This window comes from Elephas maximus, chromosome 6 (assembly GCF_024166365.1).
Source record: "Elephas maximus indicus isolate mEleMax1 chromosome 6, mEleMax1 primary haplotype, whole genome shotgun sequence".
Taxonomy (NCBI): Eukaryota; Metazoa; Chordata; class Mammalia; order Proboscidea; family Elephantidae; genus Elephas; species Elephas maximus.
This window is the reverse complement of record NC_064824.1, coordinates 88,026,043-88,043,966: the sequence shown is the minus strand read 5'-3', so window position 1 is coordinate 88,043,966 and position 17,924 is coordinate 88,026,043. Positions and strand designations below refer to the sequence as shown.

At 36.6% G+C, this 17,924-nt stretch overlaps 1 protein-coding gene across 5 annotated transcripts in view; it reads right to left on the bottom strand.

Annotated features, from left to right (window-relative positions):
• PMS1 (PMS1 homolog 1, mismatch repair system component) overlaps positions 1-17,924 on the bottom strand; it is a 130,455-nt gene that overhangs the window by 74,734 nt on the left and 37,797 nt on the right. For 4 of the 5 annotated variants that reach the window (XM_049887669.1, XM_049887673.1, XM_049887674.1 and 1 more), the window contains 2 exons: positions 17,234-17,351; positions 2,789-2,952 (listed from right to left, as the gene is read on the bottom strand). In XM_049887669.1, coding sequence (XP_049743626.1) covers positions 2,789-2,952; positions 17,234-17,351 — 282 coding nt within the window. The remainder of the gene's footprint in view (positions 1-2,788; positions 2,953-17,233; positions 17,352-17,924) is intronic. The other variant, XM_049887670.1, reaches the window with a different exon arrangement.

The following is a 17,924-nucleotide window of genomic DNA, read 5'->3' as shown; positions in this document are numbered from 1 at the left end:
TTTCATTACACGAGGCAATAATCCTTTCTTCTTCTATTATATCTTTTCTTACTCTAAATTGTTCTCTTTAGTTGTATAATCAACCCTCTGTATGGACAGTTTCCTCATCCGTAGATTCAACCAACCATGGATTGATAATACTCAAGAAGGAAAAAAAAAAAGGTTCCAAAAAGCAAAACGTGAATTTTCTGAGCACTGAGCACTAATGTGAATCCACACAAATGAACTGATGTGTAGGCATACCCTGCTGTTTCACAGATCTCCAGTCTCTCTCCAGAACTCATTGTTTGAGCATTGTTTGCCTCGTGCATCTCATTCACTCACTATTTGTGTTATGCGCACACTTAGTTTCTGTGAAAAAATGGCCCCTAAAAAGAATGGAAGCGGTCAAAGAAATACTTCAAAGTCTAAGTGTGAGGGGATTGAGGAGAGCAAGAGGAGGGAGTTTAAGGCTACTAAGGGACCGTTGGCTAGCTCTGTAAAGCACGACAGCCTCAAGAACTTCATGATCATGGGAGAATAGGCATTGGCTGATGTCCAGGCAGCATCAGTGTTCCCAGAAGAGCTCAAAAAACTCAGAGAAAGACTACCTTCCAGAGCAAGTCTTCAATTGTGATGAATCAACTACTTACATGGCATTTACATTATGTTAGGTATTATGAGTAATCCAGAGATGATTCAAAAAATACAGGAGGATATATGCAAATACTATGCCATTTTATATAAGGGACTTGAGCATCCATGGATTATATGGTATACACAGGGGTCCTGGAACCAGTCCCCCATGGATGCTGAGGATGACTGTATTTTCTTTTACAAACAGGTAATTCTTATTTCTCTTCATACTACTGTTTCTTCTGTTTTTCCCTTCCTGATCATTATGTTTCATTTGTCCTTGAAATCTTCTTAGCTTGGGGACATTCAACTTTTAATTACTAAATATCTTTTGGATCAAGAGGTCATAAGGTTATTTATACTAGCAGGATGAGTCTCTATCCATCAGTATCCTGAGGAATCACAACATGGTAGAGGCTGAAGGGATCTCATGGTATCACTTGGTTGAGCCCTATGCCAGCTTGAATAGGTGGCTAACTATTCTTTTTTTTCTTTTTTTAAGATGACCAAAGATTGTGATGATGAATATTCCACCATGGCTTGGTTTCATAAGTAATATTCTTGATAACAAGAAAACATGGAGTACAGAGAAAAGAGGACCAAAAAAAATCTAAGATCTGGTTTCTGGCTTCACCATTATTACTTACTGTACAATATAAAACAATTACTCTAATTTTCAAGTTCCCCAAATAAGTAGAGATAATGCTGTCTACCTCATGAAGTTATGCAGTTATTACGAGAGCAAAGAAAATTATGAAAATGTTCTGAAACTTGGAAAAGAACTTCATAAATGTAGCATTAAAATGGAAAGACAACATAGTACAGTTTAAAAAACCTGTGCTCCATAGGCTTCAAATCCCATCTCAACAATCTACTAGCTGTGCAACACTAAGCAAAGTATTAAACCTCACTGAATTCAGTTTGGAGGGAGAAACTGATATAATGTCTACTTCATTTAGTTTTGCTGTGAGAATTACAGGGGGTTAATGTGTCTAGCATAGGTCCTGGCATTGTGTAGGTCCTCAATAAATGTTAACCCCCTACTCCTGACCAGGCTTCCCTGCTTCAACTGTGTATTTCTGCTCTTATGTCATTAAATATTTTAAGGTGCCAATGCAGAATTTTACAAAGAACAGAATAATCAGAAAATAAGTGGCTTAGTTATCTAGTGCTGTTATAACAGAAATACCACAAATGAATGGCTTTAACAAACAGAAATTTATTCTCTCACACTCTAGGAAGGTCGAAGTCCAAATTCAGAAGGCAGCTCTAAGGTAATGCTTTCTCTCTTCGTCGCTTCTGGGGGAAGGTCCTTGTCATCAACCTTCCTCTGGTCTAAGAGCTTCTCAGCGCAGGAACCGAGTTCAAAGAATGTGCTCTGCTCCCGGCGCTGCTTTCTTGGTGGTATGAGGTCCCCCTGTCTTTCTGCTTGACTCTCGTATATATCTCAAAAGAGACTGACTCAAGATACAACCTAATCTTATAGACTGAGTCCTGCCTCATTAACATAACTGCCTCTAATCCTACCTCATTAACATCCTAGAGGTAGGATTTACAACACATAGGAAAATCACATCAGATGACAAAATGGTAGACACAATACTGGGAATCATGGACTAGCCAAGTTGACACACATTTTGGGGGAATACAACTCAACCCATTAACAATAAGTAAACCTTTAGTCCGCCTAAGATTCATCAAGCAATAAGAGAATTCCTTTTCATGTCAGCCTTGACTTGAAAAATAGCAAGAAGTGAGAAAATTTCTTTTAAAAAAGAAACAACTCTCTCAAGGAAGAAACAGTTTAGAAGAGATGACAAAAGAAATGTCACAAAATCGTGAACTCATTTAAAGAAAAGAACAAGTCTTACTAATCTTCATATTTTCAGAAGCTATCACAGTACCTGGCAAAAGGAAGCACTCAAACATTTCTTGGGTGAAAAAGTCTGTTGGGAGAATCATTGATCTCAGAAATTAAGAAATAAAAGATGGAATGAGACCTATATATATTTTAGATGACAAATTAAAGATGTTATTTATATAATAAAACCAAATGAATACGAACCAGATTTTTCCCCAAAGACATTTTACGTATCTAACTGATTTAGACAAAATATACTGTCTCTTTATTGTATCATGAACAAAAGAAAAAAAATCTTACAATAATGCTTACCTTGTTATGTATAAAAATAATCCTTAAGTCAGGTTTAAGAATACCATAGCTTATGAGGAGATCTTGGACTTTTTTTATTTCATCTTTACATTTTTTAGCAGTTGAATAAAATTGCTTTCTTACAGGTAGGTTCTTAAATAATCTTAAAGCAGTAACAGTTGTACCTGTTGGCAGATAAGATGAAAGCATAGTTAGATTTGGAAGGATGTTCAAATCTATATGTATTTCAGTCACTAACCTCTTCTATCACTGAAGGCCAGTCTTCCTCCAACTCTGGGAACTCAACCCATTGCTGTCGAGTTGATTCCGACTCATGGCAATCTTACTCCCGAAGAGTTCCCAAGGCTGTAATCTCTATGGAAGCAGACTGCCACATCTTTCTCCCAGAGAGTGGCTAGTTGGTTTGAACAACTGACTTTTTGGTTAGTAGCCAAGTGCTTAACCACAGCACCACCAGACTCCTTGGGAATTCAAAAAGGCTCAACTCTGTAAGCTATTCTGAGCCCCTGCTAGACACTTCTATTTGTAACAAGACTGAACTATTAAATATGATCTCTTCTATATGATTTGAATAAGGCTAATCTTATTTCTACTACTGCAGAGAAACATGGGCTAATCTGTATGCAAGTATTTTAAGAAATCTGTTACATTAAAGCAGCCTGGAGATGATCTTTATTCTGCACTTTAAAATACAATCTATAAGTTGAACAAGGCTACACAGCATATATGATGACCTGAATTATTCCACTAAAAATTTACATATGAAATAATATCTAATAACCTGGTTCACTGTACCTTATCTTTAAAAAAATTTTTTTATTATGCTTTAGGTCAAAGTTTACATCTCAAGTTAGTTTCTCATTCCAAAACTTATACACATATTGTTTTGTGACATTGGTTGTAATCCCCACAATGGCACAACACTCTCCCCCTTTCCATCCTGGATTCCTGTGTCCATTCATTCATTTCCTGCCCCTTCCATTCTTCTCTTCTTGCTTTGGGGCAGCAGCTGCCCATTTGGTCTCATATATTTGACTGAACTAAGAAGCACATTCCTCATGTGTTATTGTTTGTTTCATAGGCCTGTCTATAAAGTTGACTGTTCTCTACTATGTAGTTAGTGATTTCCCCACCACTCCTCCCCACCCTTGTAACCATCAAAGAGTGTTTTCTGTGTGCAAATCTTTTTTTGAGTTCTTACAATCGTTGTTTCATACAATATTTGTCCTTTTGTGATTAATTTATTTCACTCGGGATAATATCCTCCAGATTCATCCATGTTGTGAGATGTTTCAAGGATTCTTCACTGTTCTTTATCGTTACATAGTATTCCATTGTGTGTATGAACCATAATTTATCAATTCATCTGTTGATGGGGACTAAGGTTGCTTCCATTATTCTGCAACTGTGACTAGTGCTTCAGTGAACATGGGTGTGCATATGTCTATTCGTGTGACAGCTCTTATTTCTCTAGGACATATTCCTGGGAGTGGGATTGCTGGATCTTAAGGTATTTTCTATTTCTAGCTTTTTAATAAGGTGCCATATTGTTTTCCATAGTGGTTGTACCATTATGCATTCCCACCAGCAGTGTATAAGAGTTCCAATCTCCCTGCAATCTCTCCAACACTTGTTATTTTCCGTTTTTTGATTAGGGCCAGTATTATCGGGGTGAGATGGTATCTCAATGTAGTTCTGATTTGCATTTCTCTAATGGCTAGTGATCGAGAGCATTTCCTCATGTGTCTGTTAGCTACCTGAATGTCTTCTTTGCTGAAGTGTCTGTTAGTATCTATTGCCCATTTTTTAACTGGATTGTGTTTTTGTTGTTGGGGTGTTGAAGTATTTTGCAGATTTTAGAGATTAGACTCTTGTCATATATGTTGTTGTTGTTGTTGTTACGTGCCGTCCAGTCAGTTCTGACTCATAGCAACCCTATGCACAACAGAACGAAACACTGCCCAGTCCTGAGTCATCCTTACAATCGTTGCTATGCTTGAGCTCATTGTTGCAACCACCGTGTCAATCCACCTCGTCGAGGGTCTTCCTCTTTTCCGCTGACCCTGTACTCTGCCAAGCATGATGTCCTTCTCCAGGGACTCATCCCTCCTGACAACATGTCCAAAGTATGTCAGAAGCAGTCTCATCATCCTTGCCTCTAAGGAGCATTCGGGGTGTACTTTTTCTAAGACAGATTTGTTCGTTCTTTTGGCAGTCCATGGTATGTTCGATATTCTTCACCAACACCACAATTCAAAGGTGTCAATTCTTCTGCGGTCTTCCCTACTCATTGTCCAGCTTTCACATGCATATGATGTGATCGAAAATACCATGGCTTGGGTCAGACGCACCCTAGTCTTCAAGGTGACATCTTTGCTCTTCAACACTTTAAAGAGGTCCTTTGCAGCAGATTTACCCAATGCAAAGCGTCTTTTGATTTCTTGACTGCTGCTTCCATGGCTGCTGATTGTGGATCCAAGTAAAATGAAATCCTTGACAACTTCAATGTTTTCTCTGTTTATCATGATGTTGCTCATTGGTCCAGTTGTGAGGATTTTTGTTTTCTTTATGTTGAGGTCCAATCCATACTGAAGGCTGTGGTCTTTGATCTTCATGTCACAGCCAAATTTTTTTTCCCAATCTATAGGTTTTCTTTTTAGTCTTTTGGTAAAGTCTTTTTTTTTTTTTAATAATTTTTATTGAGCTTTAAGCGAACGTTTACAAGTTTTTTGATGAGCATAAGTGTTTAATTTTTAGGATCTCCCAGTTATCTAGTTTCTCTTCTAGTATTTGCGCATTATTAATTATGGTTTGTATTCCATTTATGCATGTATTAGTGCCCTTATCTCATCTTTTGAATAACAAACATTCAAAAGACAGGATAATGCAACAAAAGGATTTTTTTTTTTTTACTTATGAATTTAACTGAAAAGTTGAATAAAGGTATAAAAATTATACCATTTAACAAACAGTTCTGTTGGGGGAGAAAAAAACTCATATGAAGTTAACCACTGCCATTGAACGGATTCTAACCACAGCAACCCTATAGAACAGAGAAGAACTGCCCCATAGGGTTTCTAGGGTTGTAAATCTTTATGGAAGCAGCCATCCACCTCTTTCTTCCATGGAGCAGCTAGTAGGTTTGAACCACTGATCTTTTGGCAGATTTAACAACTTTGCCACCAGGCTCCTCACCGCACCACTAGGACTCCAAACATGAAATTAGGACTGGATATGCTGTCATGGCCGTATACTACAGGTCAGTGTTATTTATACACTAGGGATCTTTTAAAAGTACCAGTCACTAGCTAATCCCAGACTTACTAAATCAATCTTGCCATGTGATTCTACAGCCAGAGTTGAGAACCACTGTACAGAGGGGTCATGAAATCAATTTAGAAAAGGGTTTCTCAATTTTGGACCTATTGACATTTTGATAAAGATAATTCTTTGTTGTGGGGAGCTGTCCTGTGTATTGTAGGATGTTTAGCAGCATCCCCTGCCCCTACCCCAGCTGTGCCAATCAAGAATATTTCCAGACATTGCGAGATGTCCCTGGGGAGTAAAATCTTCCCTGGTTGAGAACCACTGATATAATGTATCAAAACTAGAAACTAATTTTTTTTTTTTTTAAATAAAATAAAGTAAGACTAGAATGGACTGGAGCCCTGATGACACAGTGGTTAAGAGCTCAGCTGCTAACCAAAAGGGTGACAGTTCCAATTCACTAGCTGCTCCTTACAAACTCTATGGGGCAGTTCTACACTGTCCCATAGGGTGGCTATGAGTTGGAATCGACTCAACAGCAATGGGTTTGGTTTTCTTGTTTGGAATAGACTAAACTAAAATGGAATACCAGAGTACATCCACATAGTAGGGGTATATATTGTTTCATGGATTTTTTGTTTTGATTCAATTTGTGTGAACTGGGTTGTTACATGGAAACCCTGGTGGCGTAGTGGTTAAGTGCTATGGCTGCTAACCAAGAGGTCGGCAGTTCAAATCCACCTGGCGCTCCTTGGAAACTCTATGGGGCAGTTCTACTCTGTCCTATCGGGTCGCTATGAGTCGGAATCGACTCAACGGCAGTGGGTTGGGGTTGGGGTTGTTACATAAAATATATTTTTTACTGTATTTCTCACTGAATCAGTCAAAAAGGCTGAAAGTCACTGCAATAGTCAATCTTTGTCCAATTGCTTATAACAAAAGGGTAGTAATATAAAGAGACAGTACTCATGAGGGAAATAAGACTGAGAAACCCTAAAACAAAACCAGGAGATACAGTAGAAAAAAAAGATACAAATGGAGATGAAATACATACATGCAGACAGACAGACACCATGTTCAGTAGAAATCATAAATTCTAAGACAGGTAAAATATTTTTACAAACTTTCAGGCAAAAAGAATAAGTTCCTTACAAGTAAAGGCTAGTGTCAGGCTTCTCATCTGTAACACTAGGAAACAGAATAAAATCTACAAACTATTAAGGTAAAAATGATTGTGAATTAAAAAACTTATGCCCAGCCAAGATATGTATAAGGGCAAAATGAAGACATTTTTGGACTAGCAAGGATTCAGAAGTGTATCATCAAGTATGACAAAAATAATGGAGGGTGAACTCTAACCAAATGACAATTACATCAAAACAGAGATTTCAAGGCAAGAGAAGATGAGAAAATAAACTTGGCGAGCAGAGTCTTAAAAGCTAAATGTAAACAGATTACTGTAATGTGGCTGGAATTTGCAATATAACTTGTAAGGATTCTTGAAATGAAAGAAATACAAACTAAGGGAAAGCCTAATAATAGCTTGAAACTCAGTATTTCAAACTACTATTATTAACCCTGATTAACTGGAGAAAACGGGTTGGAATAAAGAGGGAAAAAGTGTACAGAGCCCTAGATAACCTGGTTCCTGGCTATTTCCTCTTCTATAACAGTTATTCCTTTTGTCCCTCCAACACATCAGACTTATTTCTACTTCAGGGCCTTTGCACCTGTTTTGTCTGCCTGGCACTCTTCCCCTGACCCTTTGCATGGCTAGTAAGTACCCTTTATCAACCTTCAGATCTCAGCCTGAACATCACCTCTTTAGAGAGTCCACCCGTGAATGCCCTATCGAAAGTTGCTCCTCCCATACACGTTGTTGTTAGCTGCCATCTAGTTGGCCCTCCGACTGATGATGACCCCATACACAATGGGATTGGATTGTTGTGATCCACAGGGTTTTCACTGGCTGATTTTTTGGAAATAGATCACCAGGTCTTTCTTCCTAGTCTGTCCTAGTCTGAAGCTCCACTGAAACATGTTCACCAGCATCATGGTAACACACAAGCCTCCACTGACAGACAGGTAGTAGCTAAACTCCAGGTGTACTGGCCCAGAATAAAACCTGGATCTTCCACCTGGAAGGCAAGACATGTACCACTGAAGCAGCATTGCCCGCTCTTCCAAACATAAAACCATGTTTTTTTTTTCCTTCTTCTAACTTACCACTACCTGAAATTCTTATTTAAAAACATTTTGTCTGCCTCCCCTCTTAGAACGCAAGAAGCATGAGAAAAGAGATTGTCTATCATGCTTGCCAGTATATTTCCCCAGCACCTCAAACGATGACTGGTACCCCACGGGCATTAAATAAAAAACCAGATGAATGAATGAACAAATTGAAGAAAGAAAATAAGAGAAATGAGTTTATAAAAATAGAGGCTTACTGAAAATCACCACCTGGATTTCCCCAGACACCTCAAACCAACCACATCCAGACTGAACTCATTACCTTCCTCCTTGAGTCTGATACTATACTAACTTCCTTTTCTCAGTTAACACTGCCACCCAACAGTTTCCAAAAGCAGAAACTCTAGATTTAATTGATACTTTCCTCTACTTCTTGCTGTCATTATTGCATAAGACGTCTAGGTCTTTCTATCCCACACCAAAAAATCACTTTCAAATCTACGTCAAGTCCCTTGCCCCCCCTCAAACCTTAGTTCAAGGTAATGTCTCTTACGATAAGACATAACTTACGTTAAGAGTTGTATCAGCCTACCAGTTAATTCTGTACATAACATGGTATCGGTCCTCTGCCTAGAAGTTTCAATGGTTCATCACTAGCTGGAAGACAAGGTAAAAAATCCTGAGCATGATATAAATGGACCTGCATGACCTAACACTTGAGCTACCATTCTCTAATGTAATCCTCCTGCTTCCACAATCCTCAAAACCTCACTGAGGTCTGCTACGTCATTCTTAGTATTCCACTGTATTTGCATTTTTGGCTTGTAAGTATGCTTCTTTTATTGTTTTTAGTGGTTACTCCAAAGATTATAATATGAATTATCACATTCCATCTTGATTTCTTTGAAGTTAATTATACTTCACAATGTAAAAACCTTTCAGCAGTGTAATTCCATTTACTCTCTTATCCTTTATGACATTTTCACCATGCATTTTACTTCTACATGTTATAAATTGCACAATATCGTTTTTCATACAGGCATACCTCGTTTTATTGCACTTCACTTTATTTTGCTTCGCAGATACTGGATTTTTCACAAACTCAAGGTTTGTGGCAACCCTACATCAAGCAAGTCTATCACTGCCATTTTTCCAATAGCATGTGCTCATTTGTGTCTCTATGACACATTCTAGTAATTCTCACAATATTTCAAACTTTTTCATTATTATTATACCTGTTATGGTGATCTGTGGTCAGTGATTTTTGATGTTACTATTATGATCATTTTGGGGTGCCACAAACCGCGTCCATGTAAGATGGCAAATTTAATCAATAAACGTGTGTATTCTGACTGCTCCACCTACTGGCCATTCTCCCATCTCTCTCCCTGTTATCCCTATAACTTGAGACATGACAATATTGACCAAAAAAGCCAAACCAAACCCATTGCAGTCAAGTTGATTTCAACTCATAGCAACACTATGGGATACAGCAGAACTGCCCCATAGAGTTTCCAAGGAGTGCCTGGTGGATTTGAACTGCCAGTCTTTTGGTTAGCAGCCGTAGCACTTAACCACTAGGGTTTCCATTGAAATTAGGCCAGTTAATAACCCTATAATGGCCTCTAAGTGTTCAAGGGAAAGGAAGAGTCCAGTGTCTCTCATTTTAAATCAAAAGCTAGAAATGATTAAGCTTAACGAGGAAGGCATAACGATAGCCGAGATAGGCTGAAAGCTAGGCCTCTTGCACCAGTTAGTCAAGCTGTGAATGCAAAGGAAAAGTTCTTGAAGGAAATTAAAAGTGCTACTCCAGTGAACACACGAATGGTAAGAAAGCAAAACAGTCTTACTGCTGATATGGAGAAAGTTTTAGTGGTCTGGATAGAAGATCAAACCAGATGCAACATTACCTTAAGCCTACTCCAGAGCAAGGCCCTAATTCTCTCCAGTTCTATGAAGGCTGAGAGAGGCGAGGAAGCTGCAGAACAAAAGTGTGAAGCTAGCAGAGGTTGGTTCATGAGGTTTCAGGAAAGAAGCTATCCCCATAACATAAAAGTGCAAGGTGAAGCAGCAAGTGCTCACGCAGAGGCTGTGAGAAGTTATTCAGAAGATCTAGTTAAGATAACTGATGAAGGTGGCTACACTAAACAACAGATTTTCAATGTGGACAAAACAGTCTTATGTTGGAAGACGACGCTATCTAGGACTGTCACAGCTAGAGAGGAGAAGTCAACGCCTGGCTTCAAAGGACAGGCTGACTCTCTTGGCAGGGGCTAATGCAACTGGTGACTTTAAGTTGAAGCCAATGCTCACTTACCATTCTGAAAAGCCTAAGGCCCTCAAGAATTACACTAAATCAACTCTGCCTCTGCTCTGTAAATGGAACAACAAAGCCTGGATGACAGCACATCTGTTTACAACATGGTTTACTGAATATTTTAAGCCCACTGTGGAGACCTACTGCTCAGAAAAAAAGGTTCCTTTCAAAATATTACTGCTCACTGACAATGCATCTGGTCACCCAAAAACTCTGACAGCAATGTGCAAGGAGGTTAATGTTTTCATGCCTGCTAACACAACATCCATTCTGCAGCCCATGGATCAAGGGGTAATTTCAACTTATTTAAGAAATAATTTCATAAGGCTACAGCTGCCATAGATAGTGATTCTTCTGATGGATTTAGGCAAAGTAAACTGAAAACCTTCTGGAAAGGATTCACCATTCTAGATGCTATTAAGAACATTCGTGATTCATGGGAGGAGGTCAAAATATCAACATTAACAGGAGTTTGGAAGAAGTTGATTCCAACCCTCATGGATGACTTTGAGGGGTTCAAGACTTCAGTGGAGGAAGTAACAATAGATGTGGTGGAAAGAGCAAGAGAACAAGAATTAGTTGTGAAGCCTGAAGATGTGACTGAATTGTTGCAATCTCATTATAAAACTTTAACAGATGAGGAGTTGCTTCTTATGGACAAGCAAAGAAAATGGTTTCTTGAGATGGAATCTACTCCTGGTGATGATGCTGAGAATACTGTTGAAAGGACAACAAAGGATTTAGAATATTACATAAACCTAGTTGATTAAGCAGCGGCAGGGTTTGAGAGAACTGACTCCAATTTTGAAAGAAGATCTACTGTTGGTAAGATACTATCAAACAGCATTGCATGCAACAGAGAAATCTTTTGTGAAAGCAAGAGTCAACTGACGTGGCAAACTTCACTGTTGTCTTAGTTTAAAAAATTGCCACAGCTACCCCAGCCTTCAGCAACCACCACCCTGATTGGTCAGCAGCCATGAACACGGAGGCAAGACTCTTCACCAGCAAAAAGATTTCAGCTTGCTGAAGGCTCAGATGATGGTTAGCATTTTTTAGTGATAAAGTATTTTTTAAATAAGGTACGAACACTGTGTTTTTTAGACATATTGCTATTACACACTTAATACACTACAGTGTACTATAAACATAATTTTCATATGCACTGGAAAACCAAAAAATTTGTGTGATTTGCTTCACTGCAATTTTCACTTCATTGCAGTGGTCTGGAACCAAACCTACAATATCTCTGAGGTATGCCTGTATTTGTTTTTTATAAAATAAATATTTAAAAAATTTAGTTTTTTAATTTTTCTACACAATCAACCTTTCCAGTGATGTTCTTTCCTTCCTGCAATTCAAATTGCCATGTGGCATTACATTCCTTCAGCTTAAACAAGTTCCTTTAGTATTTATTTCCAGGAGTACATATCTGCCAGTGATGAATTCTCTTAGTTTTTTATTTGTATTTAAGTGCCTTTATTTTGTCCTCATTTTCTAAAGAGCATTTTTGCCGGCTATAGAATTCTTTTTTTTTTTTTATAGAATTCTAGTTAACAATTTTTTAAAAACATTTAAAAAGATATTCCACTTTCTTTGGGCTTCCACATATCCATGAGAAGTCAGCTATCATTCTTTTTGTTTTTCCCCTGAATATAATCTATTTTTTCCTCTAGCTGCTTTAAAATTTTCTCTAGTTTTCGGCAGTTTGATTATGATGTGCTTAGCTGAGGTTCTCTATTTATTCCATTTGGAGTTCACTGAGTTTCTTGGATCTGTGGTTTGATGTCTTTCAGCGATTTTGGAAAATTCTGTCACTATCATTACAGATTTTACTTCTGCCCCATTTTCTCTCTCTTCCTTCCTTCCTTCAGTCACATGTGCATTAGACCATTTAATGCTGTCCCACAGATATTTTATGGTCTGTTCTCTTTTTTCACTCTATTTTCTGTTTTTCAGTTTACATAATTTCTACTGACCCGTCTTCAAGTTCACAAATCTTTTCTTCTGCTATATCCAGTCTGCTTTTAATCCCCATCCAGTGAATTTTTCAGACATAGTAATTTAGTTTCAGAATTTCCACTTGGTTCTTTTAACGTTTCCATCTCTGCTGAAATCCCCTATCTTCTTATTGGTTTTCACCATCTTTCTCTCTAAATTCTTTAACGTAACAGTTGTTTTTAAAATTCTTGTCTGTTAGTGCCAATATCTAGGTCATCTGTGAGTTTGCTTACATTGACTATTTTTTGTCTTGATTATGGATCCCATTCTCCTTTCTTCAGGTTTATTTGCTGGACACTGTACATATAAGAACAACAGATTCTAAAGTAAGTAATATTTTCACCCAGAGAAAGAGCTTCCTTTTTTCTGTAAAGCAGCTAGAGCGAAAAGCAGATCTCTTTGATTTAAGGAGGAGTTTATCTAGGTTAGGGCAGACTTGCCTCTTTACTTTTAGTTCACTTCAAGTTTCAAATGTCTTCAGAATAAAATCAGGCCTCTTCCTCTAAGCAGGACTTTGGGATCTAAGCACTGCAAGACTTTAATATCTTTCTTCCCAGCTTAGTCCCAATGTTCTTCATCACTGCTCATAAAGCCAATGGCTTGATGAGAAAATTTGGCATGTAGGGTAGACTAGCTCTCTGTTTCAGGATCCCATGTCAGCTGACATGTGGCTATAAAACATTCAGCTGGTTTCCACTAGTGCCATAAAAAGCTTCCCTGACCACAACGAGCTCACTTCTTTGCACAGATATGCCTCTTAGACATAGTCAATGCTTCTAGGTATGCAAGTGGCCACCAGTCCCTTCTCATATAGGAGGGGGTTGGTCTTTTTCTTAAGTTTAGATGAAAACTTATTTATGACACAGCTTGTGAATAATTTTAAAGAAAAATACAATTTAAAAAAATTATTTGGATTTCTTTTCTCATTGCTACATAGGGAGCAATGGTCACTTGAAATCTATATCCATCATTCTCTTACCTACCATCTTCAAACTCAAATGAAGGAAAAAAAAACCTTTAATAGGCAGTTGGAGACTCCATTTTACTGTCATTTTTATTTACTCGTGTGTTCTCCACAAGTCTGTGAGTTCCTAAATGACAAATACAATGTCATCTACTGTAGCTATGGACAGATGGAAGGAAGGCAGGCAGACAGAAATCAACAGGACAAAATATAAATGTGTTTAAGAAAGGAGAAGATATTTGTTGATTTTTAAATCATGTTATGTATCAAATGCCACACTATACCTAATCTATATGTTACTAAAAATTAATGCTTCAGCAGCTAAAACACTCTCCCAGAGCAAATTGAAAATTACCAATAAGGTGAGACATATATATTTGAATAAAATTTACTGATAGAGCAGACTTTTCTGATAACAAATGAAATGCGTATCCTTAACAAAAAAAGGATCAAGTGTTATTGGCCAATAGGGAGGAGGCCCCTGTATACTATCATATTTTACAAGAGAACTGATCAGCTCTCTAACTTTAGCACATTCTACAAACACCAGAATTAAAACTGCGGTCTTGTAATACGCTCCCTGTTAAATTTTTACATGACCCTAAGCTATGTCATTTTACAAGGCAGCTATTTATATTCCTAATGTAAAGAGGTATAGATGCTTGAATACATCGAAAGTTTTCATAAATTACTGAATAAATAAAAGTTCCATTCTTAAATCAAGATGAAAAGATCTTTCAATACATGCACAATCACACATAGCAGGGATTTAGAAAACACACAACGCTAAACTCTAACAACATAGGGAGTAGGGAAAGGAAATACCTTGATTGATGTACTTTAAATATACTACTTTTGATATCTGAGAAATTCCTAAGGCAGAAGTACTAGGAGATGTTAAAAGAATTTGTGCAGAAGGGTAAATCAATTTAGAAAGCTTGGTACTGATTACCTAGGTAAAGGCAATAGAAGTAATGAAAGAAAAGAGGATGACCAAAACAATAATTTAGTCAGAGTTCTTGGTAAAAGAATGTAAAAGCTGGAGACATTTTTATGTCTTGTCAGTTTTAAAGTATTTTAAAATAAAAATGAACTGAAGGTAAGGACAATTTAAAACGACATACTGTTAACACATAAATAGTTAAATTAATCCATAAAACAAATACCTACACTCAGAAAAAATAGAACTGGAATTCCCAGTAAGCTATTTTTAACATTTTAAAATGTGTCTTCTAAAGCAGTAACAATTTTCCAATGATTAATAAGATTCTGTGGTAAGTTATCCCTGTATCTACAGTTGGCTGTCTACAGGTGTCCTATGAGATGGTTTAAAGAGTAACTGCTAAGCAAGGATGTTCTCACACTACAGTAAAAATGAATCCACAAGAACCCTAAATGCACAGGTATAAATTAGGATGGTTAATATGTAGTTTTATCTTACACAGAAAATATTTAAATGGAAGCTGAATGACAGCTGGTGAAATGTGAGTCTGTGATTCAATCACTCAAAAAATATCAGCACTAAGGCAATATAAATGTTTAAGTCTATTGAAAGTGTTTTGGATTTCTATAATATGTCTACGTAGAGCAATCTGAAATTAAGAGTTTGGCATTTTGTTGTCTTCCTAGTCAGTTAACTATAAAAAAAAAGAAATTTTTTCTTTTTTTATAGTTAACTGACTAGGAGAAAATAAGTTATGAAAGGCAACTATGGTTTTGTAACAACTAACCTCACAAGCATGTTCATTCTTAAGATAAAAGGAATGCACTAAACAAAATAATGTTCATATACTGACTAAAGAGATTCTCTAGTATGCATACCTGGTCTTATTTACTAAAGGTAGAAGAACGAGGTCAGCAGGAAAAGAAAAATCAACCAGTAAACAGGCAAACATCAGACGGATTCCTTATTGAAGGATTGTTATTTAATAGTTCTCAAGGAGATGAATACAGAGAAGCACGAGAAGTATGAGTGATGGAGAGCCACTGGCCATCCAGATTAGTCTGGCTACTACTAAGATAAAAATAAATACATTTAAGTTTTATAAGGTAACTAGATTACTTCAAAGTACTTTACTGGATAGCCCCTCAAATACCTCCTAATCGTTTCCTAATGTGAACTTCTAAGCACTGGGGTCAGAGCATTTCTGGAGAGGGACCATATTAAAAAATGTGTTCTCTTTGTCCTAACCTTCACTATATAGTAAAACAACCACAATCTATAATTTAAAAATGAAAAGTATAAAGTATTACTGCACATCGAATTAAATAGCTATTAAAATTGAGCTCATTTTCATTAACTAAATGAGAAAAAAAAAATTAGTGTGTTTCTTTTCTGAGGAGTTCCTATTAACTTTTTCCCCTATGTGGATACAAAATATTAATTCCTAATGGGCAAAAGTAATCAGTAACCAAGCTGAAGATTTTTAAGAGAAAGAGTGAGAGAATTTGATATCGGTACTAAGACATCCCCTCAAAAAAAAAAAAAAATCAATGAAGAAAGACAAGAAGCCACGTGAATAAAATAAATCCAATAATTTAACATTAAAACTGAAGGTAAGAAACCACATAAAAAATATAGTATTTTGATAAATTATGAGGGACAAAAAAAATTAAACATGAATTTACAATACAAATTAGAGAAGGGTTAAAAAAAAAAAAAAAACCAAAAAACAAGGCCCTTTTCAGATCTAACAATGTTTTGAATATGACTCTGAAGTAGTCATACCTTTAATATTCTCAACATTAATCAACCCATTACCAGAAATTAGCAATATGAAGAAGATTAAAGGAGTTATGTGAAACTCAAGTCTAAAGACATTTTTTTTTTCCTTAGAAGTGGTTGTTGGAAGAATTTAAAAATACAAGATATCAATTAAAATGTAATAAAAATTACATGTAAGTGTATAAACCACTAAAGGTCTATATTAGAGGAAGTAACAATAATTAAGATATTTATTTGCTTCAAAATAATACAGAAAGGAAGAAAGTGGGTGACAGTATTAGATGAAACAACATTAGCAATGAGTTGGTAACATGAAACTGAGTGATGCGTACACTACTCTAGCTACTTGTGCTATGTTTAAAGTTTTCCATAGGTAAATAAACGTATTTTAAATTACTTAATTCATAACATTTTGATGGTATGGTTTATCACCATGACTACCAAATCAGTAATGTCTGATGTTTCAACAAAATATTATCCTTCATATACAAAGGAGACATTTGTTACTTGCCGTCAAGTCAATTCCGACTCGTGGTGACTCCATGTGTGCAGAGCAGAACTGCTCCATAAGGTTTTCAAGGCTGTGACCCTTAAGAAGCAGATAATCAGGCCTGTTCGCCAAGGCACCTCTGGGTGGGTTTGAACTGTCAAACTTTTGGCTAATAGTCTGGCGCTTAACTATTTATACCATCCACGGACTCCAAGTGATCCAATAATAGTAAAATAAGTGCTCTTACAGGTTTTACAGAAAGTAACTAATCCATGGAGTTGTTCACAGACTTTCATACAGTTCCCCTTAAGAGCCACTCTAAGTATTTAAGAGATTGATGGCTTGATTAAAGGCTCAATGTTCACTTGGAAATTAACTAGTCTTTATCAGGAAAAAGACGCTAAGCAATACATTTGGATTCAAGCAGTACCAATTCTTTAAACAAATAATTAAGACATAAAAGGTTTAAAAGTTACAAGTTACTTTCTTACCTTGACCAAGATGTGAGGGTTTTTGAGAAATTATGTGGCCACTGCCATCTAAAACATACTGGGTGCTAAAATTATCAGCAGCTGTCCTTGTTGTAATTAAAACCTGGAGGGAAAAAAACTAATAAAATTATGGTTTTAGATATGCAAGAGGCTCAAATCAAATTTAAAATAATTATAATTTAACACATTTACTTAAGATTGAAAGTTTTACTTGACAAATTCTTATGATCATCCCTCTTGTAATATTTCTTAGAGTTACACTACTAAGTAACAGGCCAGTTTATATTTTTTATACTGCAAATAACTGATTTTTGAGTACTTTATTTTAAAACACTCATACAAAAACTGGTATTTTCAGGTATCATATATGCTATCTGCCTTACATCTGTAAAAATCAAATACTGTATTTTTACATGAATAACAAGTGTAATATGTTTTTGCAAGCTGCGCAATCGCCCGTGCTTACTTTCATAAGTGCATTACACCAACATTTTTTACATGTTGCTGAATTCAATTTCATTTTTTTTTCCCTGTCCAACAGATTTAATGTTACTGGAATAAAACTGATCTCATGGAAACTTCCCTTAAGGTAGGTTTATTCTTCCTAAACCAAGAGCAACCTATAGTGAACTGAACAGGCTCATGATGGAAATGGGCCTCGTGTTGAAACCACAGTCTGAATGTACGAAGA